General features: G+C 54.6%; 2 protein-coding genes across 2 annotated transcripts in view; one reads left to right on the top strand and one right to left on the bottom strand.

Moving 5' to 3' along the window:
* Positions 1 to 1,245: 1,245 nt before the first annotated feature.
* Positions 1,246 to 11,684, bottom strand: NATD1 (N-acetyltransferase domain containing 1). The gene is made up of 3 exons (XM_033074502.1): positions 11,492 to 11,684; positions 5,238 to 5,356; positions 1,246 to 4,511 (listed from the first exon to the last, which is right to left on the bottom strand). Exons 1-3 carry the CDS (start codon positions 11,586 to 11,588, stop codon positions 4,395 to 4,397), a joined length of 333 nt encoding a protein of 110 aa, XP_032930393.1. The 5' UTR covers positions 11,589 to 11,684; the 3' UTR covers positions 1,246 to 4,394.
* A 3,954-nt stretch (positions 11,685 to 15,638) lies between these two features.
* MAP2K3 (mitogen-activated protein kinase kinase 3) overlaps positions 15,639 to 21,113 on the top strand; it is a 29,318-nt gene continuing 23,843 nt past the window's right edge. The window contains exon 1 of the mRNA XM_033074379.1: positions 15,639 to 15,708. Coding sequence (XP_032930270.1) covers positions 15,693 to 15,708 — 16 coding nt within the window. The 5' untranslated portion in view covers positions 15,639 to 15,692. The remainder of the gene's footprint in view (positions 15,709 to 21,113) is intronic.

Here is a 21,113-nt window from a genome sequence, read left to right as displayed (position 1 = left end):
AAAAGGCCTCAAGATTATCAAGTCAATATAAATCTTATAACCAAACGTTTCTCTAGAATTGCAGTGTCGGTTTGGTAGTGCCAGAGGTTTCCCAGCCCCTGTGGATCCATCAGAAGGTTTTGTGGGCAGGGTGTTTGAATGGTTATCTCCAGGATGCTTGAGCCTCTGCAGGCTCTTACTCTTTTTCTCAGGAATTTTAAGTTTTCCTTTATCAAACAGCAGCTCCCTGTTCTGCACCCCCTCCTTTCTTGGAGCCCTCCTCCAGCCTGACACGAACATCAGGAGCCAGAGCTGGCTCTGCATCTCCCGTTCCTAGACAAACCCTCTTTTTGATAACATTATTCCCAAGTGATGTAATGTGACTGAAGAGAACAAACCCCAGGCTGCCTCCACCTTCCCAGGCATCCCGAGGCTGCTCTTCCAGCCTACAGGACTCTCCCACGCCGCTGCTCTCCCAGCTGTATTTTGGGGGGCAGCTGTTTCAGGGGAGGTAAATGCTGCATTCACAGGAACAAGGAGGTGTTTGGGAAGCGTGCCCAGCCCGGCAGAACGTGCAGCAGTGCTGGGACAGGCCGGAGCATGGACTGTCTGGAATGTGGAATGTAAACAGAGTGTGTTACCAGCAACAGCCCAGCTACAGATCCCAACTGCCTGTGCTGTCCCTCGGGAGCAGCAAACCCCACGCTCCTGCTGCCTGCTTGTCAGGCTGGATCAAACCATAACTGTTCTCCACACCAACCTTCCCGGCAATTTGAGTTATCCAAACTCTGGCCTCAGCCTCTGTAGCCTTCACTCGGTATTGGGAAGTGACACAAATGCCCTGCAGTGATTCTGAGTGCTGAGCTGTGCTCCCAGCCCTGAGGAGTCCTGGCTCCAGGAGGGAAGAGCCTTGTGTCTCTCTGAGTCACCTGCCTGCCCACCTTGCTCTGGACAAGCACAACAGATGGATATTTAAATATTTTCATCTTAAAACTGGATATAAACACTGAGTGTCCGCCCATTTGCAGGACAACTCCCAAAGACTGGCCTGAAATCCTGAGGAGCAAAGATGAAGGTGAGCAGGGCTGGATCAGCTGTCAAAGGAGAGGAACCAGTTGTAATCCCGGTCACCCTGAGCTCTGCAGAGTCATCATGAGGTCAGCTAGCCTTGTGACCTCAAATAAACACAGTAATTTCACCCCTTACCTACTGTTCATCTGCAGTGGGAGCATTTGGTCCCCCCCAGCGCAGCACAGCCACTGCAGCTCAGTTAAGCCACACTTTTATTGTATTGTATTCCATGCATTATGTTCATGTTTTATAGTATGACAGAGGGAGGGATCAAGATAAATGTTAAACATAAACAAGAGCAGAAAGGTCGTTTGTAACAGGTCCTGAGAAGGAAAGGCACATCGTAACCACCGAATCCAACAGAACGGAAACCTTGGACAGAGGAAGACAACGCTGGAGAGTGGAGGAGGGAAGGGGTGTTTCAAGTTGGGGGCTGTGGAAGCAGGTTTGACAGCCACCTGCATTCCCCCACCCACCACAGGTCTGCAGTTCAAAGGGGTTTGGGGAGCTCAGTATTCAACCAAACCACTTCCACGCTCCTGTCGCCTGGGGAGAGTCCAAGATCCCAAACTCCTCCAGGCTTAATCAGCACCAAGGGGCAGCACAGGACTCAAAGCTCCTTTCTGCAGAGACCAGCTGGGAAAAGGCAGCTGGTGGGGAGGCAGGGAGGGGCTACCCAGCACCGAGTGACCCCGAGCCAGGTCCCACTCGGCCGTGCAGGGTCACAAGAGCACCGTGGACTGCGGCATCGCTGGTATTGCTATTCACTGGCATCGAGGAGGAGGGAACAGCAGAGAAATGGTTGGCACAGACACTGGCACACGTCTCTGTCAGGTCAGATGCCCAGGGGGTTGTAGCACCTCGAAGGGAAGCAGCAGCAGAACCGTGAGCTGTGCCTGATTTAAGGCAGCGATCGCTGCGGGTGATCCAGCGCCGGGAAGCACGAGGTTCCTGCCAGAGCAGCACGAGGGGCTCCAGAGCCTGGCTGGACACTGGGACACTGCCTGGACTGAGCACAGCACACCCTCCAGCGAGCTGGCACAACTGGGAGCTGCTGGAGACTGTACACAATGGAAATGAGCACAAAACCAGGACAGAGGCTCACAGCACTGGGCTCAGACATCGCTCCCAAGCACTCAGCCCTGCTGTGGCAAAGACAAGGTATCTTATCTTGGCTTCCAGGGGAGAAAACAGTTCAGCTTCACCTTGGAATCAAGAGAAGGGATGGTTCAGTCATCACAGCAGTACCAGAGCCAGCCTTGCTCCTGTAACTATGTGTTGAAGTGTGCTTTGCATTTTAAAGAAGGAACATTTAGCAGCCCACATTTCTTCGAGCCCCTTTAGTTTGTTACCTGCCACCCTTTCCCAGTCCCTTGAAGCCACCCTAAAGGTCACAGCCTGGGTGAAATAAGCAGCAGGAGGGCAGAAATGAAGCAAAGGCAGGGCTGAGCTCAAGGCCTTTCCTGAGCAGCACAAGCAGAGGTGGCTCTGACCCCTGGCACAGGTGGTGGGCATGGGCAGGGGTCTCACAGCCTGCAGCAGGCAGGGCAGGGATGGAATCTGGGATGTTTGGAAGCCTGAGAGGGCTGCCCTATGCTGGGCAGCAAGGGTTCACCTCGAGCTGGAGGCCAGGGGCAGCTCAGGCTGAAATCCTGGCACAAGGTCTCCATCTCTGGCCACCCCAATCAGGAGAGAAGATTGTAGTTTTTGCCTTTGCTGCCATGGAGTTGGTGCTGGGCTCTGGGAAAGGGCTGAGCTGCCTCTCACCTGGGGCTTCAGTCACTCCGTGGCACAGATTGTAAACTTTAGTCCCTGCTGAGCTAAGCAAGGTCTGGATTTGGTCTCCAGGTGAGAGGATCTCCATCCCCTGCCTGGCTGCAGCCCCCAGTGGCTGCTCAGGGCTGGGTGTGTTGAAAACATCTCCCTCACCACTCCCCTGCCCTGGGACACTGCAAAATCCTGAGCTCAGTGTGAGATGCTCTGAGGTGTAGCTCAGGCCCTGGAAAACCCAGGCAAGGCAGGACAGGCAGCAAGCTGGAACCTGGCAGTGCCCTGCCATCATGGTGCTACCTCTACATCTGAGTGTGGCAATGCTGCCTTGTGCTACAGGATCATCATCCACGGAGGTAAGATCATGAAATGAGGCTGTTCCTGCTGCTGGCCAAGGTCCCCACGATGCTGCCAGTGCCCTGAGCTTGGAGCTGTGAGGAGGCTGCTGAGCAGACAGGTAATGCCATGAGCCAGGGCTTCTTTCCAAAGGCTCTAAGGAGAAGCCATAGGAATCCACATGGACGCCTCTAGCACTGAGCCCTGGAGATGGGCCAGGAGCAGGTCCTGGAGGCATCACCCTGCTGCTCTCAGGATGTCATGATGAGGCTGATCTGGGGTGCTGACAGGGATGTAGAGATGGAGAAGAGGGAGATGGGGGGAGCCTTCCTCTTCAGCTGCAGAAAACCACCCTGGTGCCCTGGGATGTCCCTCATCACTTAGGCCAGGGGTGGCTGCGGGGCTGATCTCCACTCCTGAGCAGGCTGTGTCCACACCAAGGGCAGGGAGACAGGAATAACAGTCCATGACCCTGTGGGATGCCACTTCAGGGCTGTGTACAGAAGCAGGGTTGTGTACAGGAGCTGGCATCTCCAGGCAGCAGCATCTGCAACTCTGCCACATCTCTTCCTCTGCACAGACTCTGCCACAGCTCTGCAGTCCAAGTCACACACAGCTCTTGTCTCCAGGCTCGAAGGTGTCACCATCCCAGTGTCTCCACAGCCAGTGCAGCAAAGCCCCCGAGGTGCCACCATGGTCCACATGTTCTTGTTTGTGTTTCATGTGGGCTTGGACACAGCTTGGTGTCCAACAGGGGATAAACCTGACACAGGGCTGGGGCTCCTCCAGCACCTTCCTCTGTCCCACAAAGCTTAATCCACAGCATCTCCCCAGCTGCCAGGAGGAAAGGGGGGCTGGTAGCCCATGACCACCCCTAACCAACATCCCCATACAAGTTCAGAGCTGTCACCAAGCAGAGGGGAGAGGATGAGGTGCAGAACAAGTCATCCCCTGGCTTTGTGATGGAGTTTGGTGGAAAATCACCCTCTTCTATCCCCTGGCTTGGGAAAAGCACTGGAGGGCACCACGTGTGCCCAGAGCCAGCCTGGCCCAGGGGCTGCAGCCACGCTCACACGCGGGCAGAGAGGAGGAGGTCGTGCCCACACTCACACACCGCATGGACACGCTTAAAAAACCGGGAATTGTGAGTGTGGGAAAGGGTTTCCTGAGACTGCAGAGAAGCGAAGGCCGCGTTGAACAGTCAGGGACAGCTGTGCTGGTGTGGGAGCAGTCCTGCCTTAAGGCTGCAAGTGTTCCAGGTACTGCGGCAGCGGGTTCTCCTTGACGTATTTCTGAATGTACCAGCACGTCAGGTGAGCCTTCAGGTCCTCCTCCACCACAAAGTCCAGGGCTGCCTGCAGCCAAGGGAGATCAGGTGAGTTACAACCAGCACCCCCAGCCTCCACTCCCCTCTGAAGCCTTGTGGGAGTCCTGTACCCCTCACCCAGATGAGGAAAGCAGCAGGGGTCCCTCAGGTACCCCCTGTGCGAGGCAGGTGGAGGGAGAGGCTTGAGGGGAGAGCACAGCTGTCCTGCCACAGCCACCACCTCGCCACAGAGTCCCCAGCTTAACCCTCAACAAATCCAGCCTGGTGGATGCTGCACTGCAGGTGACCCAGCTCACCTTCATCACCCCTCTGTCCTCACCTACAGGGCCAGGGAGCAGCTGTACCCCAAAGCACCACCCCACAGTGTCCCCACCGCTGTGCTCCTGCCTCCTCAGCTCTCCCTGCACAGCCCAAGGCAGGAAAGGGCTCACAAAGGCAGTCAAGGTTTGAGAGGAGGGTCCAGCTTAAGCTGAGGTGAACCATCAGCCCCTGCACAAGGTTTTTTTGCTGAGGAGGAATGGGCTGACTCTGGGTGAGATTTGCTGACATTTACCCAGCTCCTCTTGCCACAGGAAACAGCAATGTCTGCCCCCAATCTCCATCTGCCCCACCAACCACCCCATCTCCCATCAGAGCAGGATTCCCAAAGGGCACACATGCAATTCCAACGTGATGGGGCCTGCCTCCAGCCAGGATCTTTAGCCACAGCTGGGTTAGCAACAGCTCCTGCCCTTCAGGGTGGCTGGGGTCGTACCTTTGCCAGGTGCTTGGCTATTCCCCTCCCTCGGTAGGCATCGGGCACTTCCGTGTGCTGCAGGTCCACAATGCGCTTCCCCACGTACTCGTAGAGCAGCACGGCCTTGTCGTGGCAACCTGAGGGGTGGCAGAGAGGGGTGAGGGTTGGGGTGTCCCTGGGGTGCCCACAGCAGAGAGGATTGAGGGCTGGGATGGCTCCAGAGAGCCCACAGCAGGAATGGGACATTTACCCAGCTCTGGTGCTGGGTCAGATTTTGCTTTCAGTGACACCTGGATATCTTCATTGGTCTCCCTGAGATGTGAGCAAAGCCAGGTCTGCTCAGACTTTCCAAGGCCCTTGGAAGAACAGGAGCAAGTTTTTGACCCAGCCCTGAATCACTGATGCCAGCACAACGTGTTTAGGGTAGGGAAGCAGCTGTGGGGAGGGAGGAGATGTGTTGATGGTGGAGGAGAACAAAAAGAAGAGGGGGAAAAAACAACAAAGCTGAACCAGGTAATAGCCAAATAAATTCTCCTCCAGCACAGGGTTTTTTGTTGTGGCACATAAAACTCCTTGGTTTGGTGTTGCAGCATTGTCTAGACACATTCTGGGGAAGATGCTGGGGAGGTGAATGCCACAAACACACAGGAAAGTGCACACAGGTGTGCAAGGGGGGCTGTGCACACAAATTTACATGTACACACACACAGGCTTCCTGTTTCGACACCCTGACCTTTCTCACAGCAGCTCAGTTACAGGAAAAAAGAAGTTTCAGCTCATGTATAAATCAGGAGTTAAACCCCCCCTGGTTTCATCCACAGAACCTTGAGCTTCTGCCTTCAGTGCAAAAACAAATGTTTCATTTCTAGAGAGTTTCTGTAGTTAAAAGTGAGTTTCTGAAATGCAAGATCTCAATCAAAGAGACAAGTTTAATTAAAAGAATGGAAACTTTTCCTTCTCTCCAATGTTTTTTTAAGGCTGAAGGACTGCAAGTTCACCTACATTCAGGATCTGCTTTAGCTGAGCTCAGTACACTCTATTTCACTGCATTTCAGCTGACAACTCCAGGCCACTTTGCCTCATCCCTGTATTCAAGAGAAACTAGAAATGAGCCCATTGGAATTTTGTGTTTCCAGAGCAGCAGCTCAAGCTTTTATTCCTGCTCCTTTTATGCAGACACTCAATTCTCCTACACTGGATGGAAACCTTCACATTTCCAGCCCAAGTTTATTCCTGCTGGTTTCTGCCCACTCATTCTTGTGCCAACATTGTTCTTGGGTGGACATAAATAATTTCCCTCCCTGCCGTTCCCCCAAGTATTTATAGGCTTCAGTCCTGCCCCTCTCAGCTCTGGTTCACCAAAAAGCCAAACTCTGAGTTTCCCCCAGACAGAAAAGAGGGAGCACTGCTGTGTTTCTCCATGTGGATCAGGCACTCCAAAAAAGCCAAGGGAGCAGGTGAAGCCCTTCCCCAGCAGCACAGACCTGTTTTTCTGGAGGGAAACCTGCCCAGGCTGGGGCATGAGGTGCCCTCACCCTCACAGAGCACTTGGTGGCAGCTCTCAGGGGTGGCAAGGGCAGAGTTGGCAGCACCAAAGGCTGTAAAATGATCTTATAACAGCAGCTTTCACTCGTTCCAGCCCTTCCACCCCACTCTCCTCCCAGGCTAAAACTTTCCATAACTTCTGCCTGAAGCTTTGAGAAGTTTACAACTAAACTGACAACAGAAGATTTTTTTCTTTAAGTACACTTTTAAAATATGTGATCTGTTTAGAAGCATCATCACAGACACAAATGCATTTTAAAGCAGAAGGTGATGCAGTGTTTGGAGGATCTCAGACATGTCCTGGACAGGCTTTTCCTGGATATTCCCTGTACCACAGCAGCACCACAAACCCCCAGCCAGGACAGGAGCTGCAAAGTGCCACCAGGGCACAGATGAACACACATTTTACAACCAGCCTGATTTTACAACAGCAGGAACTGCAGGAAACTGGGCCCAGTTCAGAAAAAACATCCCAGTTCAGCCAAGTGCAGGATCACATCCACACATGCTCACCTCAGTGACACAGCACATGACACCAAGGACACTTGTGCCACAGGGTGTGGTGTGGGCACAGCCATGGGCTGGAATAAGGCAGCCCTGGTGCTGTGTGGTACCCTGGACATGGGGGGCTGCTCCCAGGAAAGCTGGGGGAGCTGGAAACTGTGCTGACCCTTCTGGGGAGTACCCAGCCCCAGTTTGGTGCAATCCCCTTAAAGAGAGGGGGGCACAAGCAGAAACCCCTCAAAATCCAGCATAAGAGACACCTCCTGCCAGCCTCCAGCCTGTGTCACCCCCTTGGGCTCCAGGACAGGAGTTTATCAGCCTGCACAGACACAGCTTGGCACAGCAGAGCCCCAGGAGCCTGCCCGTGGTGTTTGACTGGCTGACACTCCCCTCCAGGCCATGCAGAGAGGAAGGGGAGCCAATGCAAATCAGCACAGCCAGAGAGGAGCAGGATGGCAGCAATGGCAGCACAGCTGGTGCCCTGCTCACCCTCTGGCCCTCCCTCCAGCACAGGGGCACAGGGAAGGGGAAGCTTTTCTGGGAGCTGGGCAAGGGACCAGCTCTGACCTTGCTCTCCATGGAAGGTTTCCACCAGGAGCAGGTTCAGCCCTGATGCCAGACACAAGTGCCCAGGCTGAGTGGCTCAGGAGCCTGGGGGAACAGGCAGAGAGCCCAGCCCCAGTCCCAGTAATCTGTGCAGACACAGGCACCCCACTCCAGCCCCTCCTTCACTGACCCCCTCTCCTGGCACACACAGAGCACCTGCCCAGGGAGGGGAGGCTGCAGCACTGCAGGACCCTCCCTTGTCCCTGTCCCTCTGCACCAACCCCAGCCAGGACCTGGGCAGGTCCTGCAAGGCCAATTTCTGCACCCCAGCCTTTGGAGCAGCCCCTGAGCTCCAGCCCCTTTAGGAGACTGCTGCAAAGCCATTCCCTGCCAGCAAGGGGACAGAACAAATGCCAGCCCCATCTCCCAGGAGCAGGGGGCAGCTCAGGTCATCTGCTGCAGATCCAAACAGTGTGAAAAAAAAAAAAAAAAAAGCAAAAGCTGCTTGTGGGGTGGGGTGAGAGAACGAGATGTCCCGAGGAGCTCGTGCATCCCAGGCTGGAGCTCGCTGCCTGCCGTGGGCTGGCCTCACTCCCCAGGGAGCTACTGGCACGTTACTACGGAGAGAAAACACAACAGAGCACAACACCAGAGTGGAGACAGCACAGCCAGAGTGGAGGGGCCTCACTCGCAGGAATGGCAGCAGGAGGGCTCTGGTTTGGAGCAGTTTCCTGTTTAGGAGCTCTCTGGAGGCGCCTGTGGCACGGGAGGAGCAGGGATGTCTTTGATGCAGGGTCTGGTGACAGATCCCTCGGTCCCTGCTGCAAACTCAGCACCTTCCCCTCTCCTGGGAAGCATCTGCCCCATCAGGGAGGAAAGCTCCAAGGTGTGACCTGCTCCAGTTTTCCCAATAAACCTGAACCTGGGCTCCCTGACAAGGAGCTCCTGAGGCTCAGATGAGCAGGAGCTTCCAGCCAAAATCCTGCCCAAACCCAGCTGGGGAGGAGGGGGAGCTTTGGGAAGTGTGGATGCTGCAGTTGGATGAATGGGAGCTGGGATGTGCGAGAAGCCTGCACATCCCTGAGGAACTGGAGCTGCTCCTGGTGAGCCTGATGGGTGTGATGAGCATCAAGAAGCTGCTGCTAAAAGCTCTTCCCCTGCCCCAAACATCTGGACTGCTTTGGGGTAGGGGATCCCTGTAGATTTCTTGTTTTGACCTAAAATTCATCTCAGATCCAAAGAAATGCCCAACTATTCCTGACAAAACCAGCCTATATGATTCCCAGGGAAGCTTTTAGCTTTGACAAATTGATGTTTTCCAAGAGAGTCTCTGCACAGGGAGGTTTCTGGCTGGCTCAGGCTGTTAGTCACATCCTAACCCATTACAAATCCAGTTGGGCGCCTTTCTGCCCTCCTCTCGAGGGATAACGAGGCTCAGTGAGGTCTGGTTATAATCAGCTTTACTTTCAGCTTCTAAATGCTCCTTCATTTGGGATGCAAGGGAAAATGGAACGTGTTCAAGGGAAGCAGCTGTTCCTATCAGAGTTTTAGGAGCTACTGCAGCCATGAGGGGAGAGAGGGGAGGAACCAGCAGAGAGGAAAGACAGGGCAAACCCCAAAAACCTGAGTGCAATTCATCTTCCTTGTGCACAAGGAGGAAGTGCTGACACGAGGTCACACAGGGCCGCAGAGGCAAACACAGGATGATGCTGAAAATGAAACTTTCACACCAGTTCACAGCTTTCCCTGTCTCAGGCCTCCTGCTCCAGGGATTTCCAGCAATTCATCACCATGGAAAGTCTCCTACCCAACATCACACCACCCTAAACCACCAGCTGTCAAAGTCTGGCTGCTTGGTCCTCATGCTGGGTGCACCCATGTTTTCCCAGAATATCCACACTTAACATTTAGCAGAAATCAGGACATCACAGGAATCCATAAACTGCTGTTTATCCCTGCTACAGTGCAGTGACATGGGACTAGAGTGCTCTCTGAGGGACACAGGGGTCACTAGGATGCCAAAAATCTGTGTCTGACCCATTTCTTGTAACTCCCTGCACGCAGCAAGGAAAAACCTCCCGGAGCATTCCACACCACTGATGCTGATCGTGCCAGGAGCGGGAGCGACAAAGAGCAGTGCAGGAAATAAACAGCCTGCCACGCACTCCCACAGAGATGTTATCTCCTGACCATCTTCCAGGGCTTGGCTGCTACCAGCAAGTGCCTAACAAGGAGGAGGAGGAGGGATGGATGCACTCCACATGGATGTTAGTCAGCGCAGCAGCACGGACACCGTCGCACCAGGACGCCGCTCTGCTGCCTTGTGTGGCCAGTGCTGAGCTCACAGAAAAGGGCTCAGACTCCCTGAACTCCCAGAAAAAAACACAACCTTGATCGTGGGGATTCACCTGGGTGAGGCCATGGCCAGACTGGATGGGGCTTGGACATGCAGAATGCATCCCTTCTGAGATGAGCTCTAGGATCCTTCCAACCCAAACCATTCCAGGACTCTGTGATTCCACGACCCCCTCCTGAATCAGGAAGTTCTGTGCTGATTCACACACGACTCCCACAGCTGATTCTCTGCCTCTCAAAGTTCACCCTCTCCAGTCACGACTCATCCCTGCTCAGCCACCAAACGCTACTCGGCCCATGGTGTGGCTGACAGAGCTTTTACCCAGAAAACCACGATAAAAGATTACATTTCCCTAATAATTGTTGGCCCTTGGCTGTCCCCTGCACCACCAACTTCACTGACTGGGACAATGCTCTGGTGGTGGCACCTGGGACCTCGTTTGATCTCAGGCTGAAATAAGCAGTTGGTGAAATTGTTTTCTCCGCACCCGTCTCCTCCTTCCTCGCTCCACCACTGCTGAGCCTCCAGCCTGCACTTTGTAATTAGTGGTTGAAATGAAAATGGGGTTGGGGGGGGAGGAAGAGAAGTCTAAAATAAAATCTGGACTATTCCTGTTGTTTTATCGACAAAGCCTCCTGCATTCCCTATGATTTCTGAACTACACATTTTATTTATATTTTTTCTAAAAGGCAGCTACCCTGCAATTTCAGCAAGGCAGTTTTACCCAGAGTAGTTCTCAGCATGACAAATGGATGGGGAAGAGATGCTAGGATCGCTGAATATTTGGAATTAACCATTAACACGAAGGCTGAGAAAGAATCAATGCACCACAAAGAAATTTTAGTGGCATCTACTTTTTTTTCCTTTGTTCACCCAATATGTGACAGAGCTTTTTGGGGGTCACTGTGTCACCAGAGCTCCACAGGTTGAGGTCACACCAACCCCAACCGAGAGAACCCCAGATCTCCGGGGAGATTTTTAGGGTGCAGGAAGGGGTGGGGGGAGCCCCAGCAGGAATCGGGGGTGCTCTGAAGAATATCGGGGGGCACACGGGGGGTGTCACACCGCGGCAGGGTGGAGAATACAGCGGAAAGTGCTGCGGGACACAGCGGCATTGAGGAAACGGGGGGAAATAGGTGAGAACGGAAAAAGGGGGAGGAACAAGAAGAAAAAAGGGGGAGAGCAACGGGGAGGGGACCGACGGGAGAGACGCGGGGGGGGAGGAAACAGCGAGAGCTGGAAAGGAACGGGAACCTGGGGCCCGCAGCGAGGTGGGATCGTGGGCACAGAGCAGCCGGTACCGTCCCGAGCCGCCCCTTACCGTTGAGGCGCACGGTGAACTGCCGCCGCTTGCGATCGTGCTCCACCTGGATGGGGCAGCCCTGCTCCAGCAGGCCGAGCGGCGCCGAGTGCGCCATGGCGGGCCGGTGCCGGTGCCGGTTCTGGTGCCGGTGTCGGTTCCGGTGCCGGTGTCGGTGCCGGAGCGGAGGCGCGGGCGGGCCCCGGCGCGGCCCCGGCCGCAGGAAGCCCCAGCTGTGCGGCACGTGCCCGCCCCGCAGCCAATGGCCGCGCCGCGCTTTTGTTTTGGTACGGCCGCGCGGCCCTTAAAGGGGCAACGCCGCCACAGCTGTGGGGTCCGCAGGCAGCGCCCGGCGCCCCCGTGCGGGCGGGCACCGCCACCAGCGCCCGCGGGCTGCGGCTGCACTGGTGCTGTACTGGTACTGTACTGGTTCTGTACTGGTCCTGCAATGATCCTGCACGGGTTCTGTACTGATCCCGCACTGGTCCTTTACTGGTTCTGTACTGGTCCTTAACTGGTTCTGTACTGGTTCTGCAATGATCCTGCACGGGTTCTCTACTGGTCCTGCAATGATCCTGCACGGGTTCTGTAGTGGCTGTGCACTGGTCCTTTACTGGCTCTGGACCGGTTCTATACTGGCTCTGTACTGGTTCTGTACTGGTCCTTTACTGGCTCTGTACTGGTTCTGTGCTGGTCCTTTACTGGCTCTGTACTGGTCCTTTACTGGCTTTGCACTGGTTCTATATTGGTCCTGTAGTGGCTCTGCACTGGTTTTGCACTGGCTCTGCACTGGTTCTGAACTGGTCCTGTACTGGTTCTGTACTGGTCCTTTACTGGCTCTATACTGGTTCTGTACTGGTCCTGCAGCGATCCTGCACGGGTTCTGTAGTGGCTGTGCACTGGTTTTGTACTGGCTCTGCACTAGTTCTGTACTGGTTCTATACTGGCCCTGCACTGGTTCTGTACTGGTCCTTTACTAGCTTTGCACTGGTTCTGTACTGGTCCTGCAGTGATCCTGCACGGGTTCTGTACTGGCTCTGCACTGGTTTTGTACTGGTCCTTTACTGGCCCTGCACTGGTTTCCCTCCCTGTGTTACTGTGCTGGTGCTGCCCCGTTGTGCCCCTGCTCTGTGACAGTTCCTGCCCTCCCTGTGCTCTGGGCTCTCTGCCCCGGCTGCTGGGGCTGTGGGGTGAAGCCCCAGGTCACGGCCCCTGTGTGATGCTGGCACCAGGTTGCTCTGTCCAGCCTGGCCTTGGACACTTCCAGGGATCCAGAGGCAGCCACAGCTGCCCAGAGCACCCTGTGCCAGGGCTTCACCCTCTTCCCAATACCTATCTAACCCTGAACCCCCCAAAACCCCTCTAGGATTCCTCAGGACCCCCTCAGGATCCCCCTGAACCCCCCTGGACACCTCAGACCCCCTCAGGATCACCCTGAACCCCCCCAGGATCCCTCAGGACTCCCTGAACCCCCTCAGGATGTCCCAGATCCCCCCCAGGACCCCTCCAGACTTCCTCAGTTTTATTTTAATAAAATTTAATAATTACATGGTGATTCCTACATTCCAAACTCTGTTACTCCTTGTCCTCTTAAAGAGCAAAACAGTTGAAGGAATGGAACAGAATTACTAAACCTAAAACATTCTACATGAAACATTTAAATCTTTGTTTTAGCTCCTTCATTTAAAATATCTGAGTTCTTTGTTCTTTTTATTTCAAGCAGTCTTGATCTATCTGTGGACTACCTTTTAGCTAAGCTAGTAAGAGTTGGAAAACAGGAACAAAATGAGTTTTGGCACGATGTGCATTACTGTGTTTCAGTAACCTTCCTGTTTATCATCAGGTGAAAACAGAAGAAAAAAATTTATTCTGAACCTGATTTCATTTTCTAGTATAAATTGTTGATTTTTACTCAAGGAGCATCTTAGTCTACAGTCAGAAACCTAAAAGAGAATCAGAAATTTCAGCACCTGTCATACATGATGAAGTTCCTGCTTTATCCTAACCCAACACTCATACATAGTGAAAAATACAGATGTTGCTGGTTTGTATTTCTGAAACCTTCAATTAGCAGTTTTCATCTTTGTAGCAGCACGAGTGGGGGACTATGTTGGGATGCTGGGGACACAGTGGGACTGGGAACCTTGAGGAGAGAGGAGGAAGGAGAAGCAGGTTTTGCCCAGACATGGGTGAGCAGCTCCTTATTGCTCTCTTGGTGATCACCCTGACCCAGAGCCTGCACAAACAAAGGTTCTACAGCCCCCGAATGCATGGAGAGGCTTTCCAAGGGTGCCAAAAATCCAGCAGCCTTGCTGAAATCTCTGGGAGCACTCAGGCTCCATGGGGATGCTGTGCCTGTGACGATTCCCTGGGAGCCTGCAGGGCCCAAGGACAGTGGCTCAGACAAGAAGGTGCTGAAGCCATGCCAGCAGCACTGGGAAGCTGCAGAAGGAAAGGAGAGATCTCCTAAGAGCCCCTCAAGCCCTGCCATGGCTGGGAGGTGACCATGTGGCAGCTTCTGGTCCTTTCCCCTGGGGTCTGTGTGCTCCCTGCCCTCCCACCCTGCTGGATCTGGATGCATCCCAATTTCCCTGGAAGGCCTGGGAGCAGGGCAGTGCCCAGGGATTGAGGGCTGGAGACTCAAATCCACCTTTATGCACCTGGATCCACAGCTGGCTCTGGCCTCCAGGAGGAGGGAAGGTGCACACTGAGACATGCTGGGGGACAGCAGGGTCATGTCCTGGACTCCCAGTGACACCCCAGAGCCTGTCCCACCCCCAGAGCCTGTCCCACAGGTCCCACAGCTCCACGTTTGCCAGAGTGCTGGTGATGCTCTGCTCTGCTCTGCCACAGAGCCCCCAAAACTCACCCTGAGCACTGGCTCAGCCCAAACCTGTGTGGATTGGTTCCAACTCTGCTGCTGATCCCAAGATCCGTGTGGATAAATGTCAGAAAGGCCCACTCAGCTCCCTTTGCCCAGCCCTGCAGTGACATCCCCAGCTCTTGCATCAGCACTAATGACCTGCGGTTGGGCTGCACAGCAGTTTGGTTTTTTTTTTTTTTTTGGAAAGGCTCCTCCTCGTCTGTGTTGAAAGACTTGAAAGGTGGTGAATCTGAGACATCTCTGGGGATGGTAATTGCTCTCCCCATTAAAAACCTGTAATTTGTTTTCCATTTGAACTCTTCCACCTTCAGCTGCAGCTGCTGGATCTGGTGCCATTGGGGCAGCTCTGCCCGAGGCAGCCACAGATCCCAATCCCTCCAGCTCCTTCCCTCTGGCAGCGATTCCTTTCTGCTGCTGGGGTTTGAGGAAGTTTTTCCAGTCCTCAAATCCATCCCAAATGCTCTGCAAAGTTGAGAGCTGGCTGTGGCAGAGCAGCTGTGATCTCACCAGGGCTGTCAGCAGCTCCCACCCCTCCAACCCCTCCTTTGGATCTTTAGAATCACACTAAGAATTCCAGACAGAAAAGGGCTTTTTTTTTTTTTTTTTCAGCTGCAGCTCGGGTGTTTGTGGGAGCATCCTTAATCCCGGGATGTGCCACGTCTAGGAGGGATTGATTCCTCAGTGACTCAGAGAGGAATTAATCACAGAATCACAGAGCATCCTGCGCTCCAAGGGACACACAGGGATCACCCACTCCAACTCCAGGCCCCAAAATCCCAAATGCCTGGGAGTGTTGTCCAAACACTCCTGGAGCTGTGGCAGCCTTGACCATTCCCTGGGGAGCCTGATCAGTGTCCCAGCACTCTGAGGGAAGAACATTCCCGAATATCCAACCTAACCCTGCCCTGACACAGCTCCAGCCGTTCCCCTGATTCCCCATTTCCCAGCCGGACCCACCGGTGGCACCCGTGGCGTGCAGAACCCATGGAAGACGCGGTGATTTGGCCATCCTTAGCTGGCAGGTGGCTCGAGGAGCAGCACAGGACGGAACCCCCGGGGAATGCTCCGCGCCCCAACCCTGCAGGGCCACACCAGCGACGGGGACACCGCGGCCACCTCTCTGAGGGAGCACCGCCGCCCGCCCGCCTCACTTCACCCCGAGAAGCGCGCCCGAGAACCGCAAAGCCGTTTCCGCGCGGGGCGCTTAGCCACGCCCCCCATGCGGCGCTGGCCAATGGCGGCGCGGGGGCGGGCCCGGCTGGCGGCTGCCGGCGCGGCCGCGGCGGGCGGGACTCGCGGGCTCCGCTCGGGCCGGGCCCGCCGGGCTCGCACTGCGCCATGTCCCTGCCCAGAGGTACGAGCGGGCTGCGGGGAAGGGGCGGCCGCGGCCGGGGGGGAACCGCTGGGGAACCGCGGGGGGAGCCGCGGGGTTGGGGCTGTTGCCTAATCCTCCGGGTGTTGGCTCCCCGCGGTTTCCTCCGCGCGGGCCGCGGTGGTTCCGCAGCTCGGTGTTGTCGCTGGGGCCGGAGCGCGGTGCCGCGATACCGGGGCTGCAGAGCCCTTGGTGGGGATGTGCGGAGGGGCCGGGGGGAGAGCGGTAAAAACACGCGAGTGTTGTTTGCTGCTGCTGGAGCCTTTCCCTGTGTTGAGTTTCCGCTGCTGGCGAATCCTTGGGCTCGGAGCCGCGGGTGAGCGAAACCTTCACCAAGGCTCGGCCAGGTGGGGAGGACCGGGCTGGGATTCCGGGTGTGGGCTGTGTCCCCTCGTGTCGCCTCGTGTCCCCTCGTGTCGCCTCGTGTCGCCTCGTGTCCCCTCGTGTCCCCTCGTGTCGCCGTTGGGCCTCGCTGCCTTGGCGCTGTCCCCGGGCGCAGAACGTGACCGTGTGTCACAGGTGTTGTGTACAGAGCACGGCCGTGACTCAGGTGAGCTGTCCCCATCGCAAGGTGAGCCCCGGCCGGCAGGTATCGCCTGGGATGGTGGGGACAGGGACAGGGACGTGGCTTTGCCGGTGTCCCGGAGCGCGGACAGGACACGCTGCCTCTCTTCTATCAGCGGAATTAAATTTGAGGGGTTTTCCCTGTGCGGGAGTGATGCGCTGGAAACTTGAAGTCAGGAGCCATGTGAGCAGATGAACGCACCTCTCGTGACTTTTTTTTTTTTATTTCTCCCTCCTCCCTGCTTTTAAACGATCCGTGTCTTATCCGGAGGGAATGTGGACCTGAGTTTCCTGTTTGCTGTGTAAGCAGGGGGTGAATCAGCAGCGATTTACGGAGCTGCTGACTCACAGGTAGGAGCACATGCCTCCAGCCATCCAGCCTTGGAAGGGATCATCCAGGCTTCTTTAAAGGTTGGCACATTCGAGCCCAGCCCTTTCCTCGGCTGCCCTGCCGGACCGGTGGATGTGTGGATGGAGGGACGAGGTGAGCCTGGCCCAGGGACCACTTGTGCCCCACAGGAGTTGGAGCCTGAGCTGGTCCTGGAGGATTTTGGGGGAAGCAGCGTGGCTGGCAGCAAGAGGTGATGCGTGGAGGAACACCTGGGAGCGTGGTGCTTTCCTTGGAGGAGGTTTGGAGCAGCTCTGTGTCTGCAGGGTTCTGTTGGTTGGGGCAAACTGGTTCATTCATGGAGTTTTAACCCTGATGTTAAAATGTTGGAGGTGTCACTCGTGTGCTGAGGGACCTGGGCTCTGTTGGCACTGTCTGACCTGAGCTCCTTTGCTTCCATCAGCACGAGGGTTGATCCTGACTGTGTGTAGCACATCTGCCTCTCCTTGGCTTGCACCTGCCTCCAAGCAGGTTTTTCCAGGGATGCTTGCAGGTCTGAGTGTGTGCACCAGCTGCTCATGGCAGCTACTTCCCTCTCTTGCAGGCAGCCTGAATTTAAGCTAAATTTCCCTTGTTTTCCTTAGGGAATTTCAGTGAGCAATCTCAGGTTTCCTTTGCTGGTTCTCCTTGGGTTTGTGTTGCTCAGAGTTGTAAGCAGAGGCTGCTGTGTTGAATCTCATGGTTGGCTCTTTCTGTGACAGATGCCTTCCAAAACTCACCTGCCGTCACTTTGGCTTAGTCACGGGGTTGTCTCCTGCCTCAGGAGATTTTTGGGACGTGTGGCTGGCCGTGACACCAGTGATAGGAATGGTGCTGGGCTGGGGCTTTGCTCTGCACTAAACATAGCTGGGGAGATAAACACCTTCTGGGGATTGTGTGGAGCTTAGGGAGGATTTCAGCTTTCTTTCTTCCTCTTCCCATTGCTGCTGTCTGCCTGATCCAAGTTATCTCACAGGATCTTGTATGTGGGAGAGCATCTCTTGTGTTATCTTGCGCTGTTGAGGCTGATGTTTACTCATGTATGCAAAAACTCCCTGTTTTCTCGGGTCACCCGAGTTCTCTTGAGCTGTGTCTCATGGCATGGGGTGGCACTGCAGGAAGGAATTGGGAACAGAGGTCTGGAGCTGTCCCTGTGTCCTCCTTGCAGAGCTTTGCAAGGGTCACAACCTCTGGCTGCAGCTTGAAACAGGTGGCTGGGCCTGGGTGTGTTTTCCACCTTTTCCAGTGAATGGATGCTGTTGTATCCCAGAGGTTAAAGCAGGAGGGGATGAAGCTTTAGGGAATTTTCAGCCTTTGTGGAGGGTGCAAGGTCTGGGACTCTGGGGATACAAACCCAGTCTGCTGCCTTTTCCCTGGCCCTCAAGGTGCATCTTCTGCCCGCCCTGCATGTGGAAATCCCTGTGACCATCACTGGGACTGTGACTTGAGTGGTCTCTGCTGCCTGAGAAGCCCGTCCTGGAGGGACAGACAGGAGTGTGCCAGTGGGGAAACAGTTTTTTGCCAGAATTTTGGAGTTTGCTGGGAAAAGCAGCTGCAGGGAGGGAGGGAGGGTGAGTGCATGGGTGGGATCTGGAGGGAGAAGACCTGCTTGTCCTGTCCTGGCTCACCTAGCACCAATGCCTGAGTAATTCAAAAGCAAGTGTTTTTCCTTAGCAGGGACATCATCCTTTGGGAATAGAGGTGCTGGTGGGGAGAGGGATCAGGATCTGTCTGGAGCCAGGCTGTGCCTCTGGGGAGGCAGCTCTGCTTGGCCACAGAGGCTTGGAAAAATCAGCAGTGAGAAATGCCAGGACCTGGGGATGAACTGGTGCTTGTTCTTGTGGCACATCTATTCTGGGTGGGTAAATAAGTGGTGGGGACGTGTCCCTGCCATGCCCTGGCTGTGCCCTCCGTGGGAGCACAGCACTGTTATGCAATTCAGTCTGTGAATCCAGCACTGTCTCTTCTGCCATTCACACTTTTCCAGCTGCCATCCCCAAAAAAAGGCAGCTCTGCCAAAAATACACATGTGGGTCGTGACCTGCTGAAGCAGGACTTTGGCTTTGGGCTCCTGTCGTGTCCAGGCAGAGCAGTCACAGCTTGTTGCTCCCAGGGTGTGAGTGCTTGGAGGGGTGGGAGCTCTGATCCCAGGGAGCCATTATTTAATTCTAGTTGAAGCATCATGGAGCTCGAATCTAATTAATTGTAATGATCCTAGAGAAAACACAGCACTTTGCTCCTGCCTTCCTCCTCTGCTGGCATAACGGTAGGTGCCTGGAAAATGTCATGCTGGACCTGATAAATATTTAGCTGTGCTTCAGCAATCCATTTCCCTCCCTGGAGGGATGCTTCCCTGCTTTTCTTTTGGTGAATAATGAATCTTGCTGAAGGCTGATCCCTTTATTTTCCAGCTCTGAGCTGTGGTCCAGGGCTGAGCTGGACTTTGTTTGCCTCTGTTGTTTGCAAAGGTTGTTGTTGCTGGAGGAAACTCATCTGTGCTTTGTAGAGTTTCCCTTTGGGAGCAGCTTTCTGGTAGTGGTGATTTTGTGGCCCAAAATGACACCTCTGCAGATGTGGGGCTCTGTGGTTTTTGGGTGGAAGATGGTTTTTGCTTGTGTTGGTTAATAAGGCACTGTCTGGGCTGGCTGTTTGCTGGGGAAAGAACTGGGAGAAGAACTTGTTTTGGCTGGGGAGGTGATTTTACTCTATCAACAAAAAGTTTGGGGTTTTGTTGGCATGACTCAGGAAGGCTTGTGGGAACGTAGGGAGCTGGATTTACCCGCTGCCTCTTGCTGACAAACCTCTACAGCACAGGTCAAGTGTTAGTCAGGGATTTGGAGTGGGGGAAAGGGCAGAGAGGATTTTTTTTTATTATGGAAACTGGAAGTTTCTGTTGGTGTTTTTCCACCTGGGAGATATTCCATCTCCTCACAGCCTCTTGTCTGTGCAGGGGCAGTGCTGTGGCAGCGTTGTGAGTGCCCCTGTTCCTTGTCCCAAGGAACACTGGAATTACAGGGCACAACTGCAGCAATCTCAGATGTCACAGTGCTGCCTTGTGGCCTCAGTTTGCTGTGGATCTGAGTCTGCTCCCTTTTTGTGGAGCTGGGACAGGGCTCCCTGTGTGCTCCTTTCTCTTGCAGCCATTTCTCTGCCCAGCTAAAGGCTGGAGCAGAGGTGCTGCTTGTGTGGAATGTGGTGGGTTATAGTGTGGCCAAAGGGAAGGGCAGGATTTAGGGTAGGGGAGGAAGAAAATCCTTGCTTTGTCCTGTGGACCTGCAGTGGGGTGAAGGTGAGGATGAAGTGGAGCTTTTCCAGCACCCACTGAGCTGCCACAGCTTCCATCCTCTTGGCTGCACTGTGCCCAGGGAGGGGCACTGCTGAGTTCATCTGTCCTGTGCTCTAAGCCTTAACTTCATCATTTCAATTTAAATTATTTTTAAAAAACTTTTTTTAAAGATAAATTTCCACTAAAAACATATCTTGAGCGTAAGAGGAGGCAGGATGAGGAAGAGACAACACTTACCAGAAGTTGTTTGTGGAGCATTCACTCTTCCTTCCTTCTCACCACCACCACCAAAGACAAATCTGGGTTTGGAAAGGAAGAAACCTCCAGAGAGCTCGATACAAGTAATTTCCCATCAGAGGCTGCTGTGGTTTGGCACTGGCATCAGCCAAGCTGCTTGTGTCTGATGGAGCTCTCTGGGAATGGCTTGGACCCTTTTCTCCCTGGGATCTGCCTGCTGAGCACCAAGTGTCCCTTGTCACCAATGTTCTCCCCTGCTGTGATAGTGCCTTTTAGGAAAAAGCAGCTTTTAAATCTTGTATTTCATTCCTAAAAGTCTTGGAGGATTCTCATGAGGAATGCATAAATCCCTGCAGGGATGGGGTCCTGCCAGCATCTCTGGTGGTGCCAAGAGCCACATCCTCCCTTAGCATCCATGGGTGATGGGTGTGCATGGGACCAGCAGTGCAGGACAGAGGGACAGGAGGGGAAGAAGCTGTCCTGCAGGGCCTGGCAGGTGACAGTCATGTGTCTGACAGATCATAAACACGCAGGGCTGGTTACGTGGATGTGCTGGGGGTGGTTTTGGGGAGGATGACGGGGTTATCTAGGGTGTGTCAGCTTGTCTGGGCTTGCAGGCCAGTTAGAAACTGCTCTGTGGTGTGTGTGTGAGTGTGAATTCCCTCCTAGCTGGGGTCTCGTGGGGATGGCTGACGCAGCAGCCTGGCTGTGCTGCAGTGGGCTGGGTGCTGTGGATGTGTTCACTGGGGTGTGTTAGCAGCACTTTGGAGATGGCAGCATCCTGAGCCTGCTGGCTGGAGGGCGTTTGGCACAGCTGGAGCAGATGTTCCCTCTTGCTGCACTCATCCCTCCCTGCAGGACACTGTTCATGGTGGTGAAGGGCAAACACGCTGCACAACGGAGGAGTTTTCTTCTGTAGCACGAAGATCCTGC

This window comes from Catharus ustulatus, chromosome 16, assembly GCF_009819885.2.
Source record: "Catharus ustulatus isolate bCatUst1 chromosome 16, bCatUst1.pri.v2, whole genome shotgun sequence".
In the NCBI taxonomy this organism is placed as follows: Eukaryota; Metazoa; Chordata; class Aves; order Passeriformes; family Turdidae; genus Catharus; species Catharus ustulatus.
Note: the sequence above shows the minus strand (reverse complement) of the source record. Positions and strands in the feature narration are given on the sequence as shown.